Source organism: Theropithecus gelada, chromosome 8, assembly GCF_003255815.1.
Source record: "Theropithecus gelada isolate Dixy chromosome 8, Tgel_1.0, whole genome shotgun sequence".
NCBI lineage: Eukaryota > Metazoa > Chordata > Mammalia > Primates > Cercopithecidae > Theropithecus > Theropithecus gelada.
In genome coordinates, this window is record NC_037676.1 from 146405031 (window position 1) to 146432455 (window position 27425).

At 54.2% G+C, this 27425-nt stretch overlaps 1 protein-coding gene across 3 annotated transcripts in view; it reads left to right on the forward strand.

Annotated features, from left to right (window-relative positions):
- MROH1 (maestro heat like repeat family member 1) overlaps positions 1-27425 on the forward strand; it is a 120870-nt gene that overhangs the window by 32217 nt on the left and 61228 nt on the right. For all 3 annotated transcript variants that reach the window (XM_025395032.1, XM_025395033.1, XM_025395034.1), the window contains 8 exons: positions 5268-5399; positions 6013-6175; positions 6260-6358; positions 16138-16289; positions 17045-17185; positions 17606-17698; positions 25261-25339; positions 26550-26663. In XM_025395032.1, coding sequence (XP_025250817.1) covers positions 5268-5399; positions 6013-6175; positions 6260-6358; positions 16138-16289; positions 17045-17185; positions 17606-17698; positions 25261-25339; positions 26550-26663 — 973 coding nt within the window. The remainder of the gene's footprint in view (positions 1-5267; positions 5400-6012; positions 6176-6259; positions 6359-16137; positions 16290-17044; positions 17186-17605; positions 17699-25260; positions 25340-26549; positions 26664-27425) is intronic.

The following is a 27425-nucleotide window of genomic DNA, read 5'->3' on the forward strand; positions in this document are numbered from 1 at the left end:
AAAATGCTCTTAGTGGAGAGGGGAGCTGGAGAGGGGATGGGAAGGACAGGTCATCTTCCCCAAAGTCAGGCTGTCTCTTCGCCCGAGTTAGGCCAGCTCCCCTCTACCAACTGAGTCTGAGTCTGGGGTCTTTATAGGCACAGGGTGAGGAGTGTGTGCTGATTGGTTTGTGAGTCTGCAAAAGAGGTTAAAGTGAAGACATCACTCAAAGGTGGGCATGACGGTGTAGAGAGCCAATTCGAAAAGGGTCAGCATATGTAAAATAGGTGAAGGGTGGGGATCAATCAGAGGAAAGCGCGCCAGACAGGAAGGCAGGCTCTCAATCCAGACTGAGGATTTAACTTGTAGCTTGACTTTAAACTATCTTTCTCGGGGGACCCATCCCTCTCCGCCTAGGCATTTGGCTGCCTCCTGTCACCATCATGGGGATTAGAGGCATGAACCACTATGCATGGCCAGAAATATTGTACTTATACCATGAAATCAAACAATTCAAACCAACCCCAGAACAGAAGTAATACATAACTTTTTTTTTTTAAATTCAGGGATGGACTGCCTCTGTTTCCTAGGCTGGAGTGCAGTGGTGCAATTTTGGTTCACTGCAGCCTTGACCTCCAGTACACAAGTGATCCTCTTGCTTCAACCTCCAAAGTAGCTGGGACCGCAGGCGCACCACCATACCTGGCTAATTGTTTTTATTTTTGTAGAAACAGGGCCTTACTATGTTACCCAGGCTGGTCTTGAACTCCTGGGCTCAAGCGATCCTCCCACTTTGGCCTCCCAAAGTGCTGGGGTTACAGGCATGAGCCACTGTGGCTGGCCCCTATCCATTTTTTGTAAAATGTAGATTCCTATGCCTTTTTCATGGGTTCCTATGTTTTCCAGTTGCATAACCCATTGCAGACTTGCTGAGCCAGCCCGTCACCCTGCACTGAGCACCCAATCACCAGGACACAGAATGACAGATGGAGATACCACAGTTGTGAGTGGAATCTGTAAAGATTTCCCTCAAACTTTCTCATATACGTGAAGAGAATTAGTAGCTAAAGATGGAAGCATAATGCAACTTGAGCTGTGTTTCCATGACCAAGAACCAGAGGAGATGGCAGCTGTGGGTCTGGTTGGGTGGGTATTAATGCCCTGCTGCACCCGAGCTGCCCCTCCCAGCAACGGGTCTGGTCGGATGGGTGTAAATGCCCACCTGCTGCACCCAGGCTACTGCTCCCAGCTCAGCCGTGCTCTGACTAGATAGAACCAGATGAGTTTACACTGATTTTCAATCATTTCCCCCCACTTCCTGCACTATACCAGCCGTGCTGCCCCGGCAGCTGATCCACCCACTTAGAGCCTCGGCTCTGTGACGTCCCAGATGGGGATGGGCTTCTCAAGGACTGCATTGTCTCCTGCCTGGGAAGAGTGTCCAGATTATGAAAGTCAGAAACCACAGGCTGGGTGCCAGGGCACACGCCTGTAATCCCAACACTTTGGGAGCCTGAGACAAGAGGACTTGAGGCCAGGGGTTTGAGACCAGCCTGGGCAACATAGACCCCATCTCTAAAAAAATAAAAAAGGCCGGGCGTGGTGGTTCACACCTGTAATCCCAGCACTTTGGGAGGCCGAGGCGGGCAGATCATGAGGTCAGGAGATTGAGACCATCCTGGCCAACATGGTGAAACCCCGTCTCTACTAAAAATGCAAAAATTATCCAGGCGTGGTGGCACGTGCCTATAGTTCCAGCTACTCAGGAGACTGAGGCAGAAGAATTGCTTGAACCCGGGAGGTGGAGGTTGCAGTGAGCCGAGATCATACCACTGCACTCCAGCCTGGGTGACAGGGCAAGACTCTGTCTCGAATGAATGAATGAATGAATGAATGAATGAATGAATAAATAAAAATAATTAGCTGGGGCTCGGTGCAGTGGCTCATGCCTGTAATCCCAAAACTTTGGGAGGCGGAGGTGGGTGGATCACTTGAGGCCAGGAGTTCAAGACCAGCCTGCCTGGCCAACGTGGCGAAACCTCATTTCTACTAAAAATACAAAAAAAAAAATTAGCCAGGAGTGGTGGCGCATACCTGTAGTCCCAGGTACTCAGGAGGCTGAGACATGATAATCACTTGAACCTAGGATGCAGAGGTTGCAGTAAGCTGAGATTGAGCCATAGCACTCCAGCCTGGGTGACAGAGCAAGACTCCATCTAAAAAAAAAAAAAGAAAAAAAAAATTAGCTGAGTGTGGTGGTGTGTGCCTGTAGTCCCAGCTGCTTGAGAGGTTGTGGCAGGAGGATCTCTTGAGCCCGCAAGTTCAAGGTGCAGTGAATTATGATCGCACAACTGCACTCTAGCCTGGGTGATGAAGTGAGACCCTGACTCAGAAAAAAAAAATGTGACCAGGTGCAGTGGCTCACGCCTGTAATCTCAGCCAGGTGCGGTGGCTCACGCCTGTAATCTCAGTACTTTGGGAGGCTGAGGCAAGCAGATCACAAGGTCAGGAGTTCGACACCAGCCTGGCCAACATAGTGAAACCCCGTCTCTACTAAAAATACAAAAAATAGCCAGGCATGGTGGTAGGCACCTATAGTCCCAGCTACTCTGGAGGCTGAGGTAGGAGAATTGCTTGAACTGGAAGGCGGAGGTCACAGTGAGCTGAGATTGTGCTACTATACTCCAGCCTGGGCGACAGAGTGAGACTCTGTCTCAGAAAAAAAAAAAAAGAAATGATTCTCTAGTATAGAATTTAAATACAGTCTGCCTGCAGAAGCCTTAAAGGAAAGGGAGTCGTGTGTAGCCTGTGGGCAGAGGTGGCTGGCACAGTGAGACTGATCCCCCACCAGCCTCACTCTTGCTTCCCTGCGGCACCAACACTCGAGGATGGGAAATCTAACAGTGAAAATCAACCCCAGCTGAAGCTCTTCCCCAGAGAACTGGCAGGTTCCACGTGGACTTCGTGTTCCATGCTGAGGCTTGTGACCTACACTGGCTATTTTCAGGAACAAAAGTCACTCCCACTTGTGGGCCTAGGGCTAGACCATGATAGTTTATAACTCGTTCCGCGGAGTGGCAGTGAGCACGCCTGTCTGTTACTGATGCTGGAACTCAACGCTTGAGACAGTTGTGTGATTCTGAACACGTGTGCCACAGCCACCTACGGCAAGTGTATGTGGGCCTGGGAGCTGCCTGGCGCTGCCCTGTCACCTGGCACTTCTTCACGCCAGGGCCAAGTGCATGTCAAGTGGTTGAGTGTCAACTTCAAATAGTTTCTGAACAAAACCAAGGCTTTCACGAAGCTCCCAAGCCTCCCTACTATTGTTTCTCCTCCAAACAAACTTGTCATGCTCTCCTTCAAGTGTCCTTCGTGGCTGTCTTCACTGAGCGGGTAGCACTTCTCCCATGTGGGCCCACCCCCACCTGCCATGGCTACCATAGCTGTCAGAGTGCACGAGGGGAATGCAGACCCCGTGACCATCAGTGTCTCATATGGCTTGAATCTGTGTCCCCACCCAAAGCTCATGTTGAAATGTAATCCCCGGTGCTGGAGGTGGGGCCTGGTGGGAGGTGACTGGATCCTGGGGGCGACTTCCTCTTCGGTGCTGTCCCCATGATAGAGTTCTCAGGATCTGGTTGTTTGGAAGCGTCTGCTCAGGCCGTGTAAGACGTGCCTGCTTCCCCTTCATTTTCTGCCGTGATCGTGTTTTCCTGAGGCCTCCCCAGCCATGCTTCCTGTACAGCCTGCAGAACTGTGAGCCAATTAAATCTTTCTTCTTTGTAAGTTACCCAGTCTCAGGTATTTCTTCTTCTTTTTTTTTTTCTCTTTGAGACAGTCTTGCTCTGTCGCCCAGGCTGGAGTGGCATGATCGGCTCACTGCAACCTCTGCCTCCCAGGTTCAAGCTTTTCTCCTGTCTCAGCCTCCCAAGTAGCCGGGATTACAGGTGCCCGCCACCATGACAGGATTTTTTTTTTTTTTTTTTTTGAGACAGAGTCTCGCTCTGTGGCCCAGGCTGTAGTGCAGTGGTGCTATCTCAGCTCACTGCAACTTCTGCCTCCCAGGTTCAAGTGATTCTTTTGCCTCAGCCTCCCAAGTAGCTGAGACTACAGGCGCCCGCCACCATACACGGCTAATTTTTGTATTTTTAGTAGAGACGGAGTTTCACCACATTGGTCAGGCTAGTCTTGAACCCCTGACCTCAGGTGATCCACCCGCCTCGGCCTCCCAAAGTGCTGGGATTACAGGTGTAAGCCACCACGCCCGGCCCGTATTTTTTTTTAGTAGAGATGGGGTTTCACCATGTTGGCCAGGCTGGTCTCCAACCCCTGACCTCAGGTGATCTGCCCCTCTCGGCCTCCCTAGGTGTTGAGATTACAGGCGTGAGCCACCACGCCGGGCTCAGGTATATCTTTATAGCCATGTGAGAATGGACGACAGAGCCTGTGGGATGCTGGACCGCCCTGTGCCGGCCCCTCCTGGCGCCATGTTGCCTGGTGCAGGCTGCTCTCAGGGTGGTGGACGGAGGGGCCGTGGTGGGTGCATCATTGGGGAGGGGCTGTCAACACAGGGTGGCCGGGTGCCCCCGGGTCCTTTCCTGGGTTGGGCAGTAGCCTCCTCTGCTGTGTGCCCCTGCGGGTCCCAGCTTTCAGTCCCAGTCCTTGGTGCGTCCCCAGTTGAGGCAAGGACGGTGTGTGCTCTTTGGATTTACAGTGGGGGTGGTGGTCAACAGGAGAGCTGTTTAGGGGTAGGATGAAGGCAGGTGTTGGACTCTGCGGAGGGTAACCTGGGAGGTAGAGGGGGCCTCGGGCCGTGGCAGAAGGTGGTGTGGTGGGTGGTGTTTTTCCTTAGCAGCCTTGGGGAGGGGCCATTGGATATAAGCACTAGCCTAGTGGCAGAGACTGAGGCAGAGACTGAGCTGGGGACAGGAGGGTGCTCCTCCTCTGACAGGGGAGGGCAGGGCAAGGAGGCCGAAAGGTCCTGGGAGCGTCATGCGACTGGGAGACCCTACTGGCTACCCGTGGGGGAGAGAAGTCCGCGCCTTTCCCTCTGCATGTTGGTTGTCTGGAGCAGTTATGATAACGCTCCACCTTCTGGAGATGGGCCGTGAGCGTGAGGCTTGCAGGTCTGCCTTTAGGACATGAGGAGTGATCAGGTGTACCCCTCCCCTCCTGTGCTTGAGGCAGAGAGATTTGTGCAGTTTCATCTCCTAGAGACAGTGACAGGCACTCAGAGTGTCTGGGCGTGAGGCTCACCTGGGACCGTCCTGGACGGTGTCTCTCCGCAGCTGGCGCACCCATACCGAGCGGCGGTCCTGAGGGCCATGGAGAGGGTCCTGAGCAGTCGCGCCAGTGAGCTGGACAAGGACACAGCCAGCACCATCATCCTCCTGGCCTCCAGCGAGATGACCAAGACGAAGGTATTCAGCAGGCCCTCTGGCCTCGCAGACTCAGGCCTAGCTTGGGAAGGGAAGCTGCTTCTTGACCTTGCTACCCAGCAGCCTTGAGAGTGTAGGGTGGTGTTTGGCTGCCCTGGGCTGGCAGAGGCCCTTTGGCCCCATGCACCACCCTGCAGGGCGGGGGATGGTCCCCTGTGATTTTCAGAGGCAGCAGCTGAAGCAGAGAGCAAGTTGCCAGAACTCAGCACACACAGGACCACGGTGTGCTTGCAGCCGGCGCCAAAGGACGTGCCCGGCACTGGGGTTGGAGCAGGGCTCTGGTGGGCCTAACTCTCTCTGGGCCCTGAGCACAGTCCCCTCTCACCAGCGCTCTTCTGCTCCTGTGTGTGGGGTCTCCTGGCAGCAGCCCCTCACCTCTCACCAAGGCTCTGCTTCTCCTGTGCGTGTGGGGTCTCCTGGCAGCCCCTCAGCAGGGGAGGCTGTGCCCGCCACCTTCCTTGACCCGCACTTTTTAGGGACACTGAAAACAGCGTGCGTTTGTCCGAGGCTGGCAGCCACTGAGGGCAGAATGTCTTGGTCTCGCCTTTCGGGAGATTTCAGGGAGAGGTTCTCCTTGCTGGTGTTTTGGGTTCAGGACCTGGTCTGGGACTGGCAGCAGGCGGCGAGTGGCGTCCTGGTGGCCGTGGGAAGGCAGTTCATCAGCAAGGTGATGGAGGAGCTGCTGCGCAAGCTGCACCCCGGGACCCTGCCTCACTGCGCCGTGCTGCACACCCTCGCCAGCCTCTCGGTGGCCAATGGTAGGTGGCGCACAGCCTGCCCCAGGAGGAGCACGGGGCACTGGAAGGCTTGGTGGAGGTCTTTGACAGTGTCCTCTCTCACAGCGTTCGGCGTAGTCCCCTTCCTGCCATCCGTCCTGAGCTCCCTGCTGCCTGTGCTGGGCATGGCCAAGCACGACACGGTGCGTGTGGCATTCTGCTCCGGTAAGAGGCGGCCTCGTCACCTTCTGTCTCAAGTGCCTCTTCGTGGGGGGGATGTGCCCGGGCATGCATGTTTTAGGGGGGACAGGTGGGCCTTTTAGGCTGCAGGAAGGGAGGCTGTTGGAGGGAGGGGCCCCCTGGCTGAGGCTGCTGGCTGGTTGGGCGGTCCATGTGGGGCTGACACAGCCTCTGTCTCTTGTTTCTCTCTGCTCCCGGTGAGCCCCTCCGCCTTACACTGCGGGTCCGCTGAGGCCTGGACATGCCTGGGGGGCAGCAAGAGACTTCTTCAAAGCCGTGATTTTTTGTTTTCCTCCCCACTCCAGGCTAGAAAAGTGTCCGCTCTCTGGGCATCCCAGGACCCAGGGGATGGGGCCACATTCATTCACCCCACCCTCTGCCAGGAGCCCCGTTCCTGGCAGCAGTGTCCACAGCCCTCTGTGTGCCTGGCAGGGGACTGCGGGCATGTCATGGACCTGGACCTTGTTTTCCACTCCCACTGACAGTTGGGGAGTGGTTGGTGGGATTGGAGGCATTCCTGTTAGTAGGGGGTGTGGAGATTAGAGATCCTGAGGTACCCTTAGTGCCCTCACAATCCACGGCCTCGTGTTCCCAGTGTCCTATGTCAGGAAGACTACCAGTCCTGGTAGCTGGCAGGGAGGAGAACGGGACCCTCGTGTCCAGGGGACCAGCCCTTGTAAAGACCCAGGCCTGTGGGGCAGGGGTTTGTTAGGTTCCAGGCCTCCTCTCCAGGCAGCAGGTGTGGGAGGGCCCAGTGAGGGGGGTGCTGGTGGGGCCTGGGTAGGGTGTGTTTTCGAAACGTGGGGGGGTGTGGTTACAGGGCTGGGCTGGGCTCCGTTGACTGAAGGGTTGGTTTGGAGCATTTGGACCCGCCTGCTCTGCTCATGGTGACTTTGGGTTCAGATCACAGGGCTCCTGCCACCCTGTCCTCAGCCCCTGCACTCCGTCTCTCCTGGCCCTGCTCTTTGACAGATGCCTTCATCTTTGGGGCACTCCTTCACAGGCTCTCCCTCACCTATGGGTGAGGGCAGGGCCTCTTAGGTAGAAGGGATAGTAACCCCGCGTGACCCAGTTTTGGCTGAAAATGGGATTGATGCCAGGATGGGGGCAGCTGCACACTGAGCCAGGTGTGAAGGGGCAGAGTGGAAGTGGGTCTGGGTGTGGACTCAGCTAAGGTTCCTGGGGCGCAGGACATGCTGTCCGGGCTACAGGGCGGAGACTGAGAGCAGGGCAGCTGGGGCGCCTGCCGAGCCCTCTGTCTCTGTGCTGCACGCTTATCACCCCCTCCCGCCACTCCTCTGGGAAGTACATGGCCTGATCCCTGCAGCCACTGAGGCTCTCAGCAGAAACGGACTCGCAGTTCTGACACCTCTTGCTTACCTTCCCCTTCATAGGGGACCTGCGGCTCCTCCAGGCCCTACCATGCTGGCATTTTCCTCCATATGTCAAACACATGGGTTCAGCCAGCAAAGATTCCGTGGGGCCTCCTCGTGTGGGACGTGTGCTGCCCTGTTTGCATCTGAAGGGGATGGGGGTCCTGCTGGCTGGAGCAGCCTGGGGCCAGAGGATGCCATATCAACTGGGTGAGGCCTAGTGGTGGGGGGGATGGCAGGCCTTCGTCCACTGCGGGAGGGTGCAGGTCCAGCCGGGACAGGCAGTGTGCCAAGGACAGGAGTGCCCTCAGGGCACTGCAGCCAGGAGGCGAGGAGCTACAGGGAAGGCTCCCAGTGCTGGAGGCACAACTGGCCTGGCCACACCATCCAGCAGGGCAGCCAGCCAGTAATTCCTCCCAGCCGAGGAACCCCTCCAGTGGAAAAGGTGGCAGCAAAAGAAACAGACACTAATTGGAGATGTAGATGGTTCAGGAAGAAGAAAATAGCAGAGAAAGAAAATCTCTGATTAATATCCTCAGGGAAATAAGTGGGCATCATGCATTCTCAGGACAAGAGGTGTCACCATGGAGAAGCCACATTTAGAGAATAAAATTGACCTTCTGTGAATTAAAGATGCCATAATAGAAATGGGAAAAATATAGAAAAATTGGAAGAGAAAGTTGTGGAAATTTCCAGAAAATAGAGGAAAAAGGCAAAAATATGGAAAGTAGGAGAGAAAGAGAAGAATGAACTAGCAGGCTGAACCCTGAGGCCATCATTCCAATCAGAGGCACCCTAGAAAGAATGGACAGAGACAGGAGGTCAAGAGATGGTGCAAAAGCATGCCCCAGTGGCTGGGCGCGGTGGCTCATGCTTGTAATCCCAGCACTTTGGGAAGCCAAAGTGGGCAGATCACTTGAGGTCAGGAGTTCAAGACCAGTCTGGCCAACATGGTGAAACCCCGTCTCCGCTAAAAATACAAAAGAATTAGCCGGGTGTGGTGGCACATGCCTTTAATCCCTGATACTCTGCCTGAAACAGGAGGATTGCTTGAACCTGGGAGGCGGAGGCTGCAGTGAGCCAAGATTGCACCACTGTACTCCAGCCTGGGTGACAGAGTGAGACTCTGTCTCAAAACAAACAAAAAAATCAAAACTAGCTGGGCATGGTAGCTTATGCCCGCCTGTAATCCCAATACTTTGGGAGGCCAAAATGGGAGGATCACTTCAGCCCAGGAGTTCGCAACCAGGCTGGGCAACATGGTGAGACCCCATCGTTACAAAAAATATTTTAAAAAATTTGCCAGGTGTGGTAGCACATTCCTGTATTCCAGCTCCTTGGGAGGCTGAGGCAGGAGGATTGCTTGACCCTGGGAAGTCGAGGCTGTAGTGAACCAAGATCAAGCCACTGCACTCCAGCCTGGGCGACAGAGCAAGACTCTGTCTCAAAAATAAATAACTCAATAAATGAAATAAAAACCTAGTGACATAACAGGGGCGGGCTTCTGCTTCTGGCATTATGGTGGCCTGTTATTCTGAAAAACCGAAATGCTGATGAGTTGACCAGCATCCTTCTGATCAGTCAGAAGGAGAAACCTAGGCCCACAGAGGCCCAGAGGGGAGGGGAGGGGTTAGAGGTCTCCAGTGGCCCCTGGGCGCCTGCCTGCTTTGATTTCACATGGGAGACGAGGCCTTTCTTTGCACTGGGCCAGAGCCCACCTGTACCAGACCCTCCAAGGCCCCTCCTCAGCAAAAGGTGATTGATGAGCCTTCCACTGTACACCCTGGGGTAGTCAGTTTTCTTCTAGAATTTCTTTTAAATCCTCTCTCCTGAGAATGTGTAACCATGGTCTGTCCTCATGTAGTTGTAGGGTTCAAAGTTATTCTTTGTGTTGGACTGGGAAGCCCTGAAGCTGAGACATTAGCCTTGTAAATGGGCTGGGCTGAAGTGTCCCGGGCGGGGCGACCAGTGTCCTTCTGAATGTTTGTGTCCCAGTGAGGCTGCACGGCAGTGGCTCTGGCCTGGGGTTCGCGGCTGTGGAAAGCACCGCCTCCCTGGAGCGCAGGGTCTCGGCTCCGGTGTGGGGCCAGCAGCTCCCCACAGACCCAGGACCAGCAGTATTGGTTACAATCACAAAACACACACATCAGCACACAAAAGGAGCATTAGAGCAGAAAGTAACATAATTTGGGTTGATGAGATACAGGATAAAAATAGCAAGGTAAAGAGGTGAAAGTGAGAAAGGGCAGGGTCCTATGAGGACAGAACCAGTGTGAAAAGAGAACCAAATGCAGTGTAGAAACAAAACTATAACCATTTCCATTAAAGAATAAGGAGGTGGGTGTGGCAGCCGGTTGCAGACACTGAAGAGAGCGCACCAGCTAGACCGGAGTCTGGGGACAACCCGGAGGGCAGCCCTGAGCTGGCAGAGAGAAGCGGGTGCAGGGCCGGCGTCAGGTGAGCTGGCCAAGCACCCCCGCTAGAGAGCACGAGTCCAGAGGTGAGAAGAGGCCCAGGCTCACCGGCATCATCAAAGGGAGATGCTGTGGAGGGGCTGCCAGGAGACACTGACTTTCACAGCCCGTGCCCGACCTGTTCCCTGGAGCCCTGTCACCCGCCACGCAGGGTGGAAGGACGCTGTGGGGCTGGGGCAGAGAAGGAGCCCCCACCCCCTGCACTGGCGAGGGCGTGGAGGCTCTGGGTGCTGTGGGTGAGTGACAGGTGTGCAGGGGATCCCATCGCCAGCAAGGAAGGAGCTGAGGAGGAGTGGGTGGCAGGCAGCCCCTTGCCCTTTTCTCTGTCAGAGAGGGAAGTGTCGTGCAGCTTTAGGGAAACCACTACAGTGTTGCAGTCCCAGGATTTCTGTGCAGTGCGTCGCTTCTGCAGGGCTAGCGGCCTCCCTGCAGACAGCCTGCCGGTTCCACTGGAATCCTCATGCTGTGCCGCCTGACCCTCCCTGGCCTCTGTGGTCTCTGCAGGGTGGGAAGTGGGAGCTGAGCCCTCCCATCTCACTGTATGTGTCAGGCCATTGCAAGTTTTGTCGTTACCGTGGTCGTCTTCTCACCTATCCAGACGTGAGCAAGGCAGAAAACACAGAAACTAATGCTTTAGAAAATAAGCAATTGGCAAAACGTTATGTTTTATACCGAGTTCTTCGAAATAAGTGAATTAAATACTTTAGCTGCCGCCTAATCAAGAGAAAAGGGAGAAACAAGCCAAGTGTTAAACAGGAGGTGAAAAGATGTGGGGACAGCGAGGGGTGGCGCAGGGATAGCGAGGGGTGGCGCGGGGACCGCGAGGGGTGGTGTGGGGACTGCGGGGGACTGTGAGGGAGTGGTGCAGGGACCGTGAGGGGGACAGTGAGGGGAGGTGCAGGGACTGTGAGGGGACGTGAGGGGCAGTGCGGGTACCGCGGGGGGGGCGGTGAGGGGCAGTGTGGGGACCGTGGGGGGACGGTGAGGGGTGGCGCAGGGACCTCAAGGGGACGTGAGGGGCGGTGCGGGGACCATGGGGGGACAGTGAGGGGCAACATGGGGACCACAAGGGACCAGCAAGGGCCACCGAGGGGACCGTGTGCTCCAGTGCAGCCACCTCTGAAAGCCCAGCAGTGAGTGCTCTAGGAGAGCACCAGTTCCAGGCAATGCTCCATGGGCTCTGCAGTGAGCTCTCCCAGTCCTCAGGGCTGTGTCACCCCAGGGAAATGAAGCAAAAAGGACAGTTTCCAAATTTGTTTTCTTTTTTTTTTTTTTTTTTTTTTTTTTTGGAGACAGGGTCTCGCTCTGGACCCTGGAGTGCAGTGGTGTGATCTTGACTCACTGCAACCTCTGCCTCCCAGGCTGAAGTGATCCTCCCACCTCAGCTCCCCGAGTAGCTGCGGCCAGAGGTGCCCGCCACCACACCCAACTAATTTTTGTATTTTTGGTAGAGACGGGATTTCCCTGTGTTGGCCAGGCTGGTTGTGAATTCCTGACCTCAAGTGATCTGCCCGCCTCAGCCTCCCAAAGTGTTGGGATTACAGGCGTGAGCCACTGCACCAGGCCCCAAATTCTTTTTGTGACCTGAACGTCACCACGAAAGAGATCTAGGGACTAGCCTCACTCAGGGTCCGCCCTCCCCGTCCATGCCCCTGCTGCTGAACCCAAGTCAGAGATGGTTTCAGGTGCCTTTGTTGGGATACGGTGACCCTCGATATCCCAAAACTTGGAACGAAGCAGATTCCTATCATCTCCCCTCCCCCGCTGTGATTGCTGACCCTACGAACAAAATCCATATTGCCTGGCATAGGGGCTGGCTCTGTCCTGACAGGGGGTCGCCCCAGAGGTGAGAGGCCAGCTCCACATTGGGAGGGTGGCCCTCACACTGATCGATGTAAGAAGGAAAACCACATGGCCACTACCCTCATTGTTGATTCTTGTTAAAAACTCAGTCTAGGCCGGGCACAGTGGCTCGTGCCTATAATCCTAGCACTTTGGGAGGCCGAGGTGGACGGATTGCCCGAGCTCAGGAGTTTGAGACCAGCCTGGGCAACACGGTGAAACCCTGTCTCTACTAAAATACAAAAAAATTAAATTAGCCGGGTGTGGCAGCGTGCACCTATAGTCCCAGCTACTCAGGAGGCTGAGGCAGGAGAATTGCTTGAACCCGAGAGGAAAAGGTTGCAGTGAGCCAAGATCGTGCCACTGCATTCCGGCCTCGGTGGCAGAGTGAGACTCTGCCTCCAAAAAAAAAAAAAAAAACCTCAGGTGGGGCATGGTGACCTACCCCTGTAATCCCAGCACTTTGGTAGGCCGAGGTGGTTGGATCGCTTGAACCCAGGAGTTTGAGACCAATCTGGGCATCATAGTGAGACCTCTGTTTCTAAAATAAAATAAAATAAAATTAGCCAGGTACAGTGTCACGCACCTGTAGTCCTAGCTACTTGAGAGGCTGAGGTGAGAGCATCACTTGAGCCCAGGAGATCGAGGCTGCAGTGAGCTAAGTTGGTGTCACTACACTCCAGCCTGAGTGACAGACCGAGACCCTGTCTCAAAAAAACAAAACAAAAAACCAAAATTCTACAACCACCCAGACAAAGAATGGAAGAAACCAAAGGTTTTTGGTCTTCACTTAATAAAATGTTTATATAAAAATCCCAGTGCATTCCCACAAATTATTAGAGGTGACAATAATTTAGCAGGATGCTGTTGGAGGACCAGCAGCTAAAGCTTGTCTGCATTCCTGTGTGCTAGACTCAGAGGCGCCAGCTCCTCTGTGAACCTGTCGTCACAGATTCTGGGGAGCTTCCGAGGAGAGTCCCGCAGGGCCTGAGTCGACCGTCGGGTTCGCGCCTGGAGGTGCTGGTGACCCTGAAGGCAGTGCTAGAAGGTGGCCAGTGGCCCCATGAAGAGGATGAGGGGTACAGGTGGAGATTTTTGTCTGAGTGGCACCTCTCAGGGCCTTTGCTCTTGTAGGGTTGTTGCAGGGTCTGTGTCAGAGGGAGGCTTTATGGGGACCACTGGCTACACGGGAGCCAGGTGGGGGGCGTAGGAGGCACAGAGCATAGGTGCGGGTTCCAGTGGTCTCAGAGTCCTCTTGGGTGAGGTTGTCAGCCCATTGTGAGGAGGGATTTGTGGCGAGAAAAGGGTGTGAGATGGTTGCCCCAAGCACGGAGAGCCAGGGGCCAGCGAGCCTCGCAGGACTGTCGGGAGCACCTGCACCTTTTGATTCTTACAGGCTGGGTTTAAGGTGATTTCTTAAGATACAAAAAAGTATAAATCACAAAGGAAAAGATTAACAAGTTTGATATGACAAATAAAGGAATTTGTTCTGAAAAAATGCACAGAACTGCAGATGAACATCAACAAGAAAAATTACCAAAGAAGATACTATAGTTTTCTCTACTTCGTAAGAAGTGGAAAGGCTCACCCGTGGCCCTAGGAGCAGCAGTGGATGGGGCCTAAGGCCAGTGGGAACTGGCACTCACACCCCAGCCTGGCCCTCTGTACCACATCTGCACCAGCCCAGGGAGCCTCACAGCAGCCCTGGGTCAGGTGCACTGCCCTATTTTTTTTTTTTTTTAATTTTTTGAGACAGAATCTCACACTGTCGCCCGGCCTGGGGTGCAGTGGTGCGATCTCAGCTCACTGCAACCTCCGCCTCCCGGGTTCAAGTGATTCTCCTGCTTCAGCCTCCCAAGTAGCTGGGATTACAGGTGAGTGCCACCATGCTCGGCTAATTTTTTGTATTTTTAGTACAGATGGGGTGTCACAATGTTGCCCAGGATGGTCTCGAACTCCTGACCTCATGATTCACTCGCCTCAGCCTCCCAAAGTGCTGGGATTACAGGCATGAGCCACCGCGCCCAGCCACTGCCCCATTTTATAGGTGAGGAAACTGAGGCACAAAGAGGCTAAGTAACTCGTCCCAGGCCATACTACTGGGGAGTGGGAGAGCCATGACTAGGCCTGGGCAGTCCGGCCTGCACCTCTGAGCTGCTTTTTAAAGCAGATGTGGGAAGAACTGCTATGAAATCAGACGGGGAGACTACAGCTCAGAAAAATGTGGCAAGAAAGGGCCAGAACCACGCAGCCAGCCAACATACACATAGAAAGGTGATCAGCCCACTAGCTGCAAAGAGGTGTTATCTCACATTAAGCAGTTTGGAGAAAATTAAAAGTAATTGTTTGAAAATACCAAGTTTAGATTGTGCTTTGGAGCAGGGCCTGTAACAGCGGGGTTATTGGGATTGGCAGTCGGCAGTCACCCTGGAGAGAGTAGGCCCATCAGAAGAACTCAAGATTGGGGCAGCCGAGGTGGTTCCAGCAGTGCCCCCTTGGTCTTGTGCCTTGTGCAGCCCTCTCCCCATGCAGTGGGCGCATCCTCTCAGAAGCTCTGGACTTTGCCCTGCCCTGAAGCTCATGGTCCCTTTGTGTTTCCTCCACCAGTTTCCACATCTCCGCCTGGTCCTCAGCAGGGCTGTGTGAAAGGCTCTGGCCTCAGTTTCTCTCCCTGTGCCCCCATGTTCCTCCTTCACCCAGGGCCCAGCCCCACTGACCACTTGCACATCGGCACCTGAGTTCGGCCCATGTCCTGGGCTCCAGGCCCTACAGCCAGTGTTTTCTGACTCTCCACCCAGATGTCCACACTACTCGAAGCCTGGGTGGCCACCTGCCCAGCCTCTGCCTGCTCCCAGCTATGCCTGCATGGTCAGCCCAAGGCCACAGCTGGGTCACATCCACAGGCACCGGCGCACTGTCAGGAGCTGCCCACCCGTGGGAGGGCCTCATGCTGACCCTGGCATCCTGGTGCCCCTCTGCCCTGCCATTGTTCTCCCTGTGGCTCTTCCCGCTCACACTGTGCCCAGCACGTCAGCCTTGGGCAGAATGTGTGGCACAAGTCTGTCTGTGAGGGTGGGTGGGCATGGCGCTGCTCCTCTTGTCTCTGTGGCAGACTGGAGTGGGCAGGAACTTGTGGCCAGAGGGCATTTTTGGGAGGAGGTTGGTACTTGCATGAGTTTTCTTTGGTGACAAAGCGCCAAGTGCAAATTCGGTGGCTTCAAACAACAGAAATATATTTTCTCACAGTCTTGGAGACCAGAAGTCCAAACTCACGATGTTGGCAGGATGGGTTCCTTCTTGGGGGCCCAGAGAGAGAATTCATTTTAGCCTCCCCAGCTTCTGGTGGGGCCATGGATTCAAGGCGTCCTTGACCTGAGGCTGCCTGGCCCCAGTCTGTGCCTCCATGTCACATGGCCATCTTCCTCCTGCCTCTGCATCTCTTCTTATAAGGATGTCATGTTGGAGTTACGGCTCACCCTACTTTGCTATGACCCCATTTTAACGGTCACATCTGGCCGGGCGTGGTGGCTCATGCCTGTCATCCCAGCACTTTGGGAGGCCAAGGTGGGCAGATCACTTGAGGTCAGCAGTTTGAGACCAGCCTGGCCAACATAGTGAAACCCCATCTCTACTAAAAATATAAAAATTAGCCAAGTATAATGGTACACACTTGTAGCTCCATCTAGTCAGGAGGCTAAGGCAGGAGAATCACTTGAACCTGGGAGGCAAAGATTGCAGTGAGCCGAGATCAAGCCACTGCATTCCAGCCTGAGAGACAGAGCAAGACTGTGTCACTACACTCCAGCCTGAGTGACAGACCGAGCAAGACTCTGTCTCAAAAAAAAAAAAAAAAAAAGTCTCATCTGCAAAAACCCTATTTCCAAAAAGGCCATGAATTTGGAGGGACACTTTTCACCCCTGTGTAGTCCTGGAGTTCTGTGCTTGGCTAGTGTACTAGGGAGGGCATTGTGCAGGCTGCCATGGGATTTCTGGAAGGGGCAGGAGGCAGACATAGGTGCTGGGGATCGTCACAAGCCCACGGCCTGCAGTCGCTTACCACTGGCCGGTGTCGCAGCTCTGCAGCGCTTCAGCGAGGGTGCCCTGGAGTACCTGGCCAACCTGGACCGGGCCCCAGACCCCACGGTCAGGAAGGACGCCTTTGCCACCGACATCTTCAGCGCCTACGATGTTCTCTTCCACCAGTGGCTGCAGAGTCGAGAAGCCAAGGTACGCCCCACGGCTGCACCAGTCCACACCTGGTGCCAGGGCGCTCTCCTTCCCATATTCCCTGCCCATGGCAAATTGATCGGAGGGTGGTAGTGGTTCACTGGCGAGCAGAGGTGCCCAGTGAGAGGTGGCTCACCTTTATTTATCTTTTTGAGACAGAGTCTCACTCTGTCACCCATGCTGGAGTGCAGTGGCATGACTTGGCTCACTGCAGCCTCCGCCTCCCTGGTTCAAGTGATTCTCATGCCTCCCGAATAGCTGGGATTACAGGCGCCCGCCACCACTCCTGGCTAATTTTTGTATTTTTAGTAGAGATGAGGTTTCGCCATGTTGGCCAGGCTGGTCTCGAACTCCTGACCTCAGGTGACCCACCTGCCTTGGCCTCCCAAAGCTCTGGGATTACAGGTGTGAGCCACCGTGCCCAGCCACCTTTAGGCTGCCCCACCTGCAGTTCCCATCCTTACAACTTGTGCCAGAGGGGCCTCGTCACTGTGGGTTTTTCCTTCTGCCCAGAGGCCCAGTGCTGCTGGCGGGGCCCTGAGCATCTCCTACAGACCCCCTGGGCCTGGCCACCATCTGGCTTGCTGTGGTCTCCCCACAGCTGACCTCTGGGTGTTGGGCTCACTTGCCAGCCCCTGTAGCACCCACTGGTAGCCCAGTGTTGGTTCATGTCCATCCCAGTGCTTGCTGGACATGCTCTGAGCAGTCAGTGTTGACTGAGCAGCATGAGCTTCCCACCCACTGTCCCCTCTCAGCTCCGTCTTGCCGTGGTGGAGGCTCTGGGGCCTATGAGCCATCTGCTGCCCAGTGAGAGGCTGGAAGAGCAGCTGCCCAAGCTCCTCCCTGGGATCCTCGCCCTCTACAAGAAGCACTCGGAGACCTTCTACTTGTCCAAGGTACCTGCAGGCAGGGCAGGTCTACCGTCTAGTCCCTGAGGACCCCTCCAATCACAACTCCCCCGGGGGTGGCCGTGAGTCCTCTGCTAAGGCTCAGTGGTGGGCTGTGAAGGACAGAGCCCTCGTGGGGACCAGCTTAGTTTTCCTATTGCTCTGCCCTGGACGGTGCCAGGAACCTAGGCCTTTTGGTCCATGGCACTTGTGGCCTAGGGAGCCCCCTTCCTGGGCCCTCCCGCCCTCCTCCCTGGCTCTGAGTTCTAGAGGTAGACGAAGGGCCTCCTCATTTGAGCCCCAAGGTGGGGCCCATGTCCTCCTGGCCCATGTCTTCCTGTGGCCCAACTGGGAGGCTCTGGTCGACCTCACGGTCAGTTCAGGGGGCTGGAGGTAGGACTGACGGCCTCTTCTGCCTACCCCGAGCAGAGCCTGGGCCAGATCCTCGAGGCGGCCGTGAGTGTGGGCAGCCGCACGTTGGAGACCCAGCTGGATGCCCTCTTGGCTGCACTGCACTCCCAGGTAGGAGGCGGGCATCAGTGGGCGGGTTCAGGTTCTGCACACCTTTCCGTGGGAAGTTGCTGGACGAGGGGTGCAGAAAGCAAGTTGGGGTGGACGGCTCAGCCACGCGGGGCTGAGGACTGGGTATTCCCTAAAGGTCACTCGAGTAACTTCTTAGCAATGTGGCGATGCTCTTGCCCTGCCCAGCAGTGGCATGTGCAGGTGACATATTAGCCCCCAGGATGGAGGTGGCAGGAGTGGATGCCCAGGCCCAGTGCAGGCCCGGTACGGGTGGTCTCGGAGAAGGTTGGCGTGGAGTGGGTACCCAGGCCTAGTGCAGGCCCGGTACAGGTGGTCTCAGAGAAGGTTGGCGTGGAGTGGGTGCCCAGGCCCAGTGCAGGCCCGGTACTGGTGGTCTCGGGGAAGGTCAGTGTGGAGTGGGTGCCCAGGCCCAGTGTGGGCCCGGTACAGGTGGTCTCAGAGAAGGTCGGCGCGGAGTGGGTGCCCAGGCCTAGTGCAGGCCTGGTACAGGTGGTCTTGGAGAAGGTCGGCGCAGCTGAAGCACCAGCTGGGGGAGACTGCCCTGGGTTTCTGGGGACAGAGCTCAGAGGAGCAGAGGAGAGGCCCTAGGCTGCAGGGTGGGGGTCTTGAAGGCCCTGCTGGAGAGGAAGCGATGTGGGGAGGAAGCTGAGCATCTGGGACCCCTCCCCAGGTCGGGTGAATGAGGCCTGAGAACGACTGAGGGACACAGGTGCTGGGTCGCCCATGACCCTGGCACTGGGGGTCGTCTGTCCATGGGACTTTCTGGATGAGAGGGGACAGGGACAGGAGCTAGAGAGGGTGGTGTGGTGAAGTCTGCAAGGAGACTTTCTGAAAAGACGTGTGGAGGTGTGGGCTCGTGTGGAGGTGGGCTTACTGCTTGGCTCTGCCCCTCACCTGGCCCACTCCAGCTGGGCCCCACTCTCCACCGCCTGGATGGTCCTGGCTGCATCCCAGAAACAAAGGGGAAGAGGGGGCGGCAGCCACAGAGCTAGTAAACATAATGTAAGTGCTGTGAACAGTTACATGGTAACAAACTTAAAACTGTATGAAATGGTTAGGTTCCTAGAAAGATAAAAATGTCAAAATTGGTATGAAAAGCAACAGAGAATTGAATAAGCCAGTAAAGCAACAGAAATAATATTCTAAGACCTTTCTTCCTTAAAAACAAGCCCAGGACCCAAATGGTTTCACGACTGAGTTCCACCAAACTTTTGAGGAACAATTAATTCCTGTCCAGTACAAGTACACTTGGAAATAGAAAGGATCCAGAGCTACCTCTTTCATTCTGTGAGGTCTGGCTCAAATTCCAGGCAGAGCCGTGTAAGGAAATGCAGGTGTGTCATGATGAGCATAGACATGAGGTTTTGCATAAAGTAACAGGTTACTGAACCCCAGACCATCCTTTTACTTATGTATGTATGTATGTATGTATTTTGAGATGGAGTTTCACTCTTGTCGCCCTGGCTGGAGTGCTGTGGTACAATCTCGGCTCACTGCACACTCTGCCTGTTGGGTACAAGCGATCTCCTGCCTCAGCCTCCTGAGTATCTGGGATTACAGGTGCCCACCGCCACACCTGGCTAGTTTTTCTATTTCTATTTTTATTTTTTCTATTTTTAGTGGGGATGGGATTTCTCCATGTTGGTCAGGCTGATCTCGAACTCCTGACCTCAGGTGATCCACCCGCCTCGGCCTCCCAAAGTGTTGGGATTACAGGCACGAGCCACGGCACCCAGCCAAGACTGTACTTTTCAAAACAGCTTATGCAGGAGGGCTTAGCTCACAACACAAGGCCTATCCAGCATTTGGGAGCTGTCAGTGCACTTCACAGTAATAGACTAGAGAAAAATAGTGTCTGAGTTCAATCAATGCAGAAAAAACTTTTGATGATTTTTTTTTTTTCCCTGAGATGGAGTTTCACTCTTGTTGCCCAGGCTGGAGTGCAATGGCGCAATCTCGGCTCACTGCAACCTCTGCCTCCCGGGTTGAAGTGATTCTCTTGCCTCAGCCTCCCAAGTAGCTGGGGTTACAGGTGCCCGCCACCACGCCTGGCTAATTTTTGTATTTTTAGTAGAGACGAGGTTTCACCATGTTGGCCAGGCTGGTCACGAACTCCTGACCTTAAGTGATCCCCCTGCTTCAGCCTCCCAAATTGTTGGGATTACAGGCATGAGCCACTGTGCCTGGCCTAAAATTCTGAACAACTAAGATTGGAAAGGAACTTCCCTAACTTAACAAAGTTTGTATACCCGAACCCTCAGTCTTCTTCATAACTGATGGGAAGTTTTAGGCAATTCCCTGTAAGGTCAAGAACAGGAAGGGCCTGCTTCTCGCTGCAGACAGGATCCTCTGCTGGTTCTACAGAGAAAGAAAAGAACCAGGAGGGAAGGGAAGATGGTCATTATTCATCACCTGTCCACCTTCCTGGCCAAACTATTAGGACCAGTCAAAAGTTCCGGCAAGGCGTGGTGGCTCACATCTGTAATCCCAGCACTTTGGGAGGCTGAGGACGAACTGCTTGAGCCCAGGAGTTCGAGACCAACCTGGGCAATGTAGGGAGACCCCATCTCTACAGAAAAAAATTAGCTGAGTATAGTGGCACAGATCTGTAATCCCAGCTATTCAGGAGGCTGAGGTTGGAGGATCACTTGAGCCCAGGAAGTTGAGGCTGCAGTGAGCCATGATCATGCCACTGTACTCCAGCCTGGGTGACAGAGCAAGACCTTGTGTCAAAAAAGAAAACAAAGTTCTGCAAGTTTGCCAGTTACAAGACCAACCTACAAAAGCCGAGAACATGTTTCTACACCAGTACCGACCAGCTAGAAAGTGTATGAAAACACTATCTGTAATAGCAACAGAAACTTATTAACAGCCAGGTGTCATGGCGCGTGCCTGTGGTTCCAGCTACTCGAGAGGCTGAGGTAGGAGGATCGCTTGAGCCCAAGAGGTTGAGGCTGCAATGAGCTGTGATCACGCCAGTGCATCCCAGCCTGGGCGACAGTACAAGACTGTGTTTTAAAAAAAAAAAAAAAAAAAAAAAGAGGCCGGGCACGGTGGCTCACACCTGTAATCCCAGCACTTTGGGAGGCCGAGGTGGGCAAATCACGAGGTCAGGAGATTGAGACCATCCTGGATAATACGGTGAAACCCCGTCTCTACTAAAAATACAAAAAAATTAGCCGGGTGTGGTGGTGGGCGCCTGTAGTCCCAGCTACTCGGGAGGCTGAGGCAGGAGAATGGCATGAACCCGGGAGGGGGAGCTTGCAGTGAGCCAAGATCATACCACCGCACTCCAGCCTGGGTGACAGAGTGAGACTCCGTCTCAAAAAGAAAAAAAAAAAGAAAAGGAAAGAAACTTACTATGTATAGTAATTAATGAAGAATGTGCAAGAACTCTATGGAAAAAAGTTTACAATTCTGAAAACAGTATTGAAAAAAAGATGTGGCATAGTATCATTTACACAGTCTAAAAATGAACAAAACAATACACATTTGCAAAAACTAAAAACAAAGAATGATTATCTACATGGGGTGGGGATAGGAGTAGAGAAGGGATTGAAACGGGAAATAAGAATATACAAAAGCTGAGAAGGTAGAAAAATGTGTTATTTCCTATTCTTTGAGCTATCCATTCATTTCTTTTGTTTTTCCATTGCATTTTAGGTTTTGTTCATATTGATCTATAGCAGTTATTTATTTAATTTTTTTTTTTTTTTTTTTTTTTGAGACGGAGTCTCTGTCGCCCAGGCTGAAGTGCAGTGGCCGGATCTCAGCTCACTGCAAGCTCCGCCTCCCGGGTTCACGCCATTCTCCTGCCTCAGCCTCCCAAGTAGCTGGGACTACAGGCGCCTGCCACCTCACCCGGCTAGTTTTTTGTATTTTTTAGTAGAGACGGGGTTTCACCGTGTTAGCCAGGATGGTCTCGATCTCCTGACCTCGTGATCCGCCCGTCTCGGCCTCCCAAAGTGCTGAGATTACAGGCTTGAGCCACCGCGCCCGGCCTATTTAATTTTTTTAGAGACAGGGTCTTGCTCTGTCCTGCAGGCTGGAGTACAGTGATGTGGTCACAGCTCACTGCAGCTTCCAACACCTGGGCTCCAGCGATCCTCCCACCTCAGCCTCCAGAATAGCTGTGACTACAGGTGCATGCCACCATGCCTGGCTTTTTTTGTTTTTAATTTTTTGTAGAAACAGGGTCTCAGCCAGGTGCAGTGACTCACACCTGTAATCCCAGCACTTTAGGAGGCCAAGGCAGGCAGATCACCTGAGGTCAGGAGTTCGAGACCAGCCTGGCCAACATGGTGAAACCCTGTCTCTACTAAAAAATACAAAAAAATTAGCCGGGTGTGGTGGTGGGCACCTGTAATCCCAGCTACTCAGGAGGCTGAGGGTGGAGAATCGCTTGAACCCAGGAGGTGGAGATTGCAGTTGCAGTGCGCTGAGATTGCACCACTGCACTCCAGCCTGGGCAACAGAGTTAGACTGTCTCAAAAAAAAAAAAAAAAAAAAAAAAAGGGAGAAGAAACAGAGTCTTACTCTGTTGTCCAGGCTGGTCTCCACCTCCTGGCTTCAGGTGATCCTCTTGTCTCAGCCTCCCAAAGTATTGAGATTACAGGTGTGAGCCACTGCACCTGGCCTATAGCAGTTATTTATAACCTTGTATTATATATGTGAAAATATTTGCTCCTAGTTTGTCATTGAGTCATTAATTCATTCTTGAGACAGGGTCTCGCTTTGTCACACATGCTGGAGTGCAGTGGCGATAACAGCTCACTGCAGCCTCGGCCTCCCAGGTTCAAGTTATTCTCCTGCCTCAGCCTCCTGAGTAGCTGGGATTACAGGTGCGTGCTATGATGCCCAGCTAATTTTTGTATTTTTAATAGAGACTGGGTTTCACCATGTTAGCCAGGCTGGTCTTGAACTCCTGACCTCAAGTGATCTACCCACCTTGGCCTCCCAAAGTGCTGGGATTACAGGCATAAGCCTCTGCACCTGGCCCCCTATGCTTTTATTATTTAATCTGTCTGGGATTTATTTTACGGAAGGAATGAGAATCCAACTGTATCTTTTTTCGAGATGAATACCCATTTGCATTAGTTATATATTGCTGTGTAACCAGTTACTGCAAAACTTACCACCTTAAAACAACAACATCTAGGCCGGGTGCAGTGGCTCACGCCTGTAATCCCAGCACTTTAGGAGGCCAAGGCGGGTGAACCACAAGGTCAGGAGTTCGAGACCAGCCTGACCAACATGGTGAAACCCTGTCTCTACCAAAAATACAACATTAGCCAGGCATGGTGGCACACGCCTGTAATCCCAGCTACTCAGGAGGCTGAGGCAGGAGAATCGCTTGAACCCAGGAGGCGGAGGTTGCAGTAAGCCGAGATCGCGCCATTGCACTCCAGCCTGGGAAACAGAGCGAGACTCTGTCTCAAAAACAACAACAACAACATCTATTATCTCACAGTGGGCCCAGAGTTGAGAGCAGCTCAGGGGGTTGCTCCAACTCAGGGTCCCTTGTTACTTTACACCCATTCATGCTGTCGGCCTGGGCCGTGCCATTGAAGGCTCTACTGGGGCTGGAGGATCTGCTTCCGAGGCTGTTCATTCACTTGGCTGTTGGCTGGAGGCCCCGGTTCCTCACCACATCGGTCTCTCCATAAGGCTGCTTGAGTGTCCTCACAACCTGGTGGCTAGCTTCCTGCAGGGCAAGTGATCTGAAAGAGCAGGCAGGAAGCTGCAGCATCTTTTTCTTTTTGAGATGGAGTTTCGCTCTGTCGCCAGGCTGGAGTGCAATGGCGAGATCTCAGCTCACTGCAAGCTCTGCCTCCCAGGTTTATGCCATTCTCCTGCCTCAGCCTCCAGAGCAGCTGGGACTACAGGCACGCGCCACCTTGTCCAGTTAATTTTTGTATTTTTAGCAGAGATCGGGTTTCACCACATTGGCCAGGATGGTCTCGATCTCTTGACCTTGTGATCCGCCCACCTCAGCCTCCCAAAGTGCTGGGATTACAGGCATGAGCCACTGCACCCGGCCTGGAGACGGGGTTTCACTGTGTTAGCCAGAATGATCTCGATCTCCTGACCTCGTGATCTGCCTGCCTTGGCCTCCCAAAGTGCTGGGATTACAGGCGTGAGCCACTGCGCCCTGCCAACTGCAGCATCTTTTATGATCATATTTGGTCTTTACGGTAGAAATAACAAGGAGCACGCCGGGCACAGTGACTCACACCTGTAATCCCAGCACTTTGGGAGGCCGAGGCGGGCGGATCACCTGAGGTCAGGAGTTCAAGACCATCCTGACCAACATGGAGAAACCCTGTCAGTATTAAAAATACAAAAATTAGCCAGGTGTGGTGGCACACACCTGTAATCCCAGCTACTTGGGAGGCTGAGTCAAGAGAATTGCCTCAACCCAGGTTGAGGTTACAGTGAGCCAAGATCGCGCCATTGCACTCCAGCCTGGGCAACAAGAGCGAAACTCGTTTTCAAAAAGAAATAACAAGGAGCTACCTGGGAACCTAGAGCTGAGCCCTGGGGCCAGCTCCTCCACCTTACCATGCTTCCTGACAGTTCTCTAAGAACCCAGGTTGGGGTGCGGCCCTGTGGGCCTGGAGTCTTTGCTGTGGTTACCTCTTCTGGCTCATAAGAGGGCTCTGCTAAAGAATTGCTTTGGAGCTCTTTGTGCAGAGACCCTGTCAGTGCCCTTTGCTGTGACACTTGCGAGTGGGGACCTAGGATGTCACACCTGGATTAGTGGGGGTGTGCTTCTGTATCACCCACTAAGGTACCGTGGAGCCCAGAGATGCATCTGCCAGCATCCTTAGTTTTTTGTTGTTGTCTGTTCATTTGTTTGAGACAGGGTCTTGCTCTGTCCCCGGGCTGGAGTGCAGTGGCACCATCACAGCTCACTGCAACCTCAACCTCCCGGGCTGAGGCAGTCCTCCCACTTCAGCCTCCTGAGTAGCTGGGACCACAGGCGTGCACCACCATGCCCAGCCAGCAGCCTTAGTTTTTGCTTTTTACCAATATGATTTTTTTTTCCCTTATGATTTTGAATAAGTGGAGTCCAGAAGTTTTGGGTTCCAGTGCTTTATGTGTCCTAGAGATTCATGCTTTCCAGCCTGGCGTCCTGGGCGTCATGCCTGGGCCATGGGAGACTCTCGTCTCTAGTCAAGAAATTTTTCTTGGGAATCTCTTCTCCTGCTGCTGGTAGGAGGGGCGGAGGGTGGCAGGAGCAGGATGTTTCCCTGGAGACTTGACAGCAGCTGTGTGTCTGCCTGTTGCTGCCCGTCTCCCTCTCCCCCACCGTAAGGAGATGGGGCTGGTCCCTGGAGCGCCTCTGATTACAGGGGATGAGACTGTCCTGCACCCAGGGCTTGGGTGAGAAAGAGCCTGGAGTGCCTGCTGCTTGCTGTAGGCATGGGGTGGAAACCCAGAGCCCTCTGCCCAGCTGCCCAGGCCCAGAATTGTCAAAGGGAGGGAATCCTTCCTTCTGGCCTCTCTGGTCTGTAACCTCTGCCCTGTTCCTGGAGCAGATCTGTGTGCCGGTGGAGTCCTCAAGCCCCCTGGTGATGAGCAACCAGAAGGAGGTGCTGCGCTGCTTCACTGTGCTGGGTGAGTGGTGGGCCCAACCTTGCCCACAGGCATCTGCGGAGACTCATGGGGTCACCACCTGCTGCATGGAGGATGGTGGTGGCTGGGGTCCTGGTCTGGGATGAGGAGGCCCCTGTTTCCACCTCTCCTGGGCCTACCTGTGGCTCCGGAGTTCTCTGAACCAGGGCCTGGGCAGCGGCTGCAGCCTGGAACATTGTTCTCCTCTGAGGAGCTGCTGACCTGCCCAAATCCTTGGGCGCCTCCACTAATGGTCCAGTCCCCGCGTTCCCCTACTTGCCCCCCGCCTACCTATTCCTCCACACCCAATCTCTGGCTCCATGGCCTGCTCTCTACTCCCCCAGGTGGCATGTGGCTGCTGGCCCTGGTTACCTGCCGGCCTCCCATGACCCACCTGGAGGTGCCATGCATCCTGTTACCACCCCCACTGGATGCTGTCCCTGTGCCCTGCACAGGCCCTCATAGCCATCCTGGAGGGGCAGCAGATGGTGTGAGGAGGGACCCTGCTTGCACTTGGGGCTGTCACCCTGCTGGGGCCACAGCATTGGCATCTCCCTTGAGCTGGTCGGGCCTCGGGTCCCCCACCTGCATGAGCATCTGCCCTTACACAAGATCCGCAGGAGGGGTGTGGGGAGACTGACTGCAGCCAGGCTGGGGGCAGGGGTGTGGTGGGCAGAGGGACCACAGGTCTGATACCCAGGCAGAGCAGGCCTCCAGAGCCCACCTGGAAGGGGGATGGTCTGGTCCGTGAAGTACTGATAAGGGGGCTGCTGCAGTCGTTGCCAGAGGGCTCCTGGAGCTTGGGCTGTTAGCCCTGCTTGGGCTGGGGGTCTGTGTGCTTGACAGCTCGAGTCCCCTTGAGTCTTAGACTGGTCTAGAGCCAGGAGAGTCAAGAAGGGCCACTGAGGGCCCTCTCGCAGGCCGCCTTGCGAGCTGGAGATGCTGAAACAAGCACCGGTGTGTGGGTGGGCCAAGATCTAAGTCCCGGCATGCTCTGGGTGGTGCTGGCGCCGTGGGCTAAGGACCACATGTGCTCCAACCCTGCCTTAGACAAGGGCATCGGAGCCAGGCCCAGTGATTAGGTGGCCCCAGCTTCTCACCTTCACACAGCAACTCTGTCCTGGCTCCTCCCCTGTGCTGGAGAGTAGGTAGACGCTGTGTATAGGGATGAACAAGATGACATGGAGCCTAATCTGTACCTGTTGCCCTGTAGCCTGCAGTTTGCCTGACCGCCTACTGGCCTTCCTGCTGCCCAGGCTGGACACCAGCAATGAGAGGACCCGCGTGGGCACCCTGCAGGTGGTCCGACATGTCATCAACTCGGCTGGTGAGTGCCTCCATGCTAGCCCGGCCGCCACCCCTGGCCGTGTCCAGGATGGAGCAGGTCCCGGCAGATTTTGTCCCTCTAGGTGAAAGCACCATCCTGCTTTGCATTCTCTGGAAAGACTTCCTACTTTCTATTTTGCAAAATTCTAAACTTCTTGGAAAGTTGCATGGGTGGTACCTTTCTACCCTTCACCAGATGGTGGTGGCTCACACTTGCTTTGACAGCTGGCTGCAGACACCATGTGTGGCCACACTCCCCATGTGACCATGGCTCTGAGGGCTCCCAGAGCCTAAGACAGCCATCCCTGAGCCCACTGCTCTAGCTCACTCTGGGATCTATTCAGAGACATACTTTGGTTTAGTTTGGTTGTCTCTTAGACTTCTTTGCCCAAGAGGAGCCTTTTTACTCTTTTTAAGGGATGAGGAGGCCAACTGTTTTGTAGAATGTCCCTCAGTTTATGTATGTGTGATGGTTTCTTCACAATTACAGTAAAAAATTCACGTTTCCTTATTTTAAGGCTAATTTTTTATTTTCTTTTTCTTTTTTTTTTTTAAGACCTGGTCTTGCTCTGTCGCCAGGCCGGAGTGCAGTGGCGCAATCTCGGCTCACTGCAACCTCCCGGGTTCATACCATTCTCCAGCCTCAGCCTCCCAAGTAGCTGGAACTACAGGGGTGCGCCACCAGGCCCAGCTAATTTTTGTATTTTTTTTAGAGACAGGGTTTCTTTTTTTTTTTTTTTTTTTTTTTTTTTTTTTTTGTGCG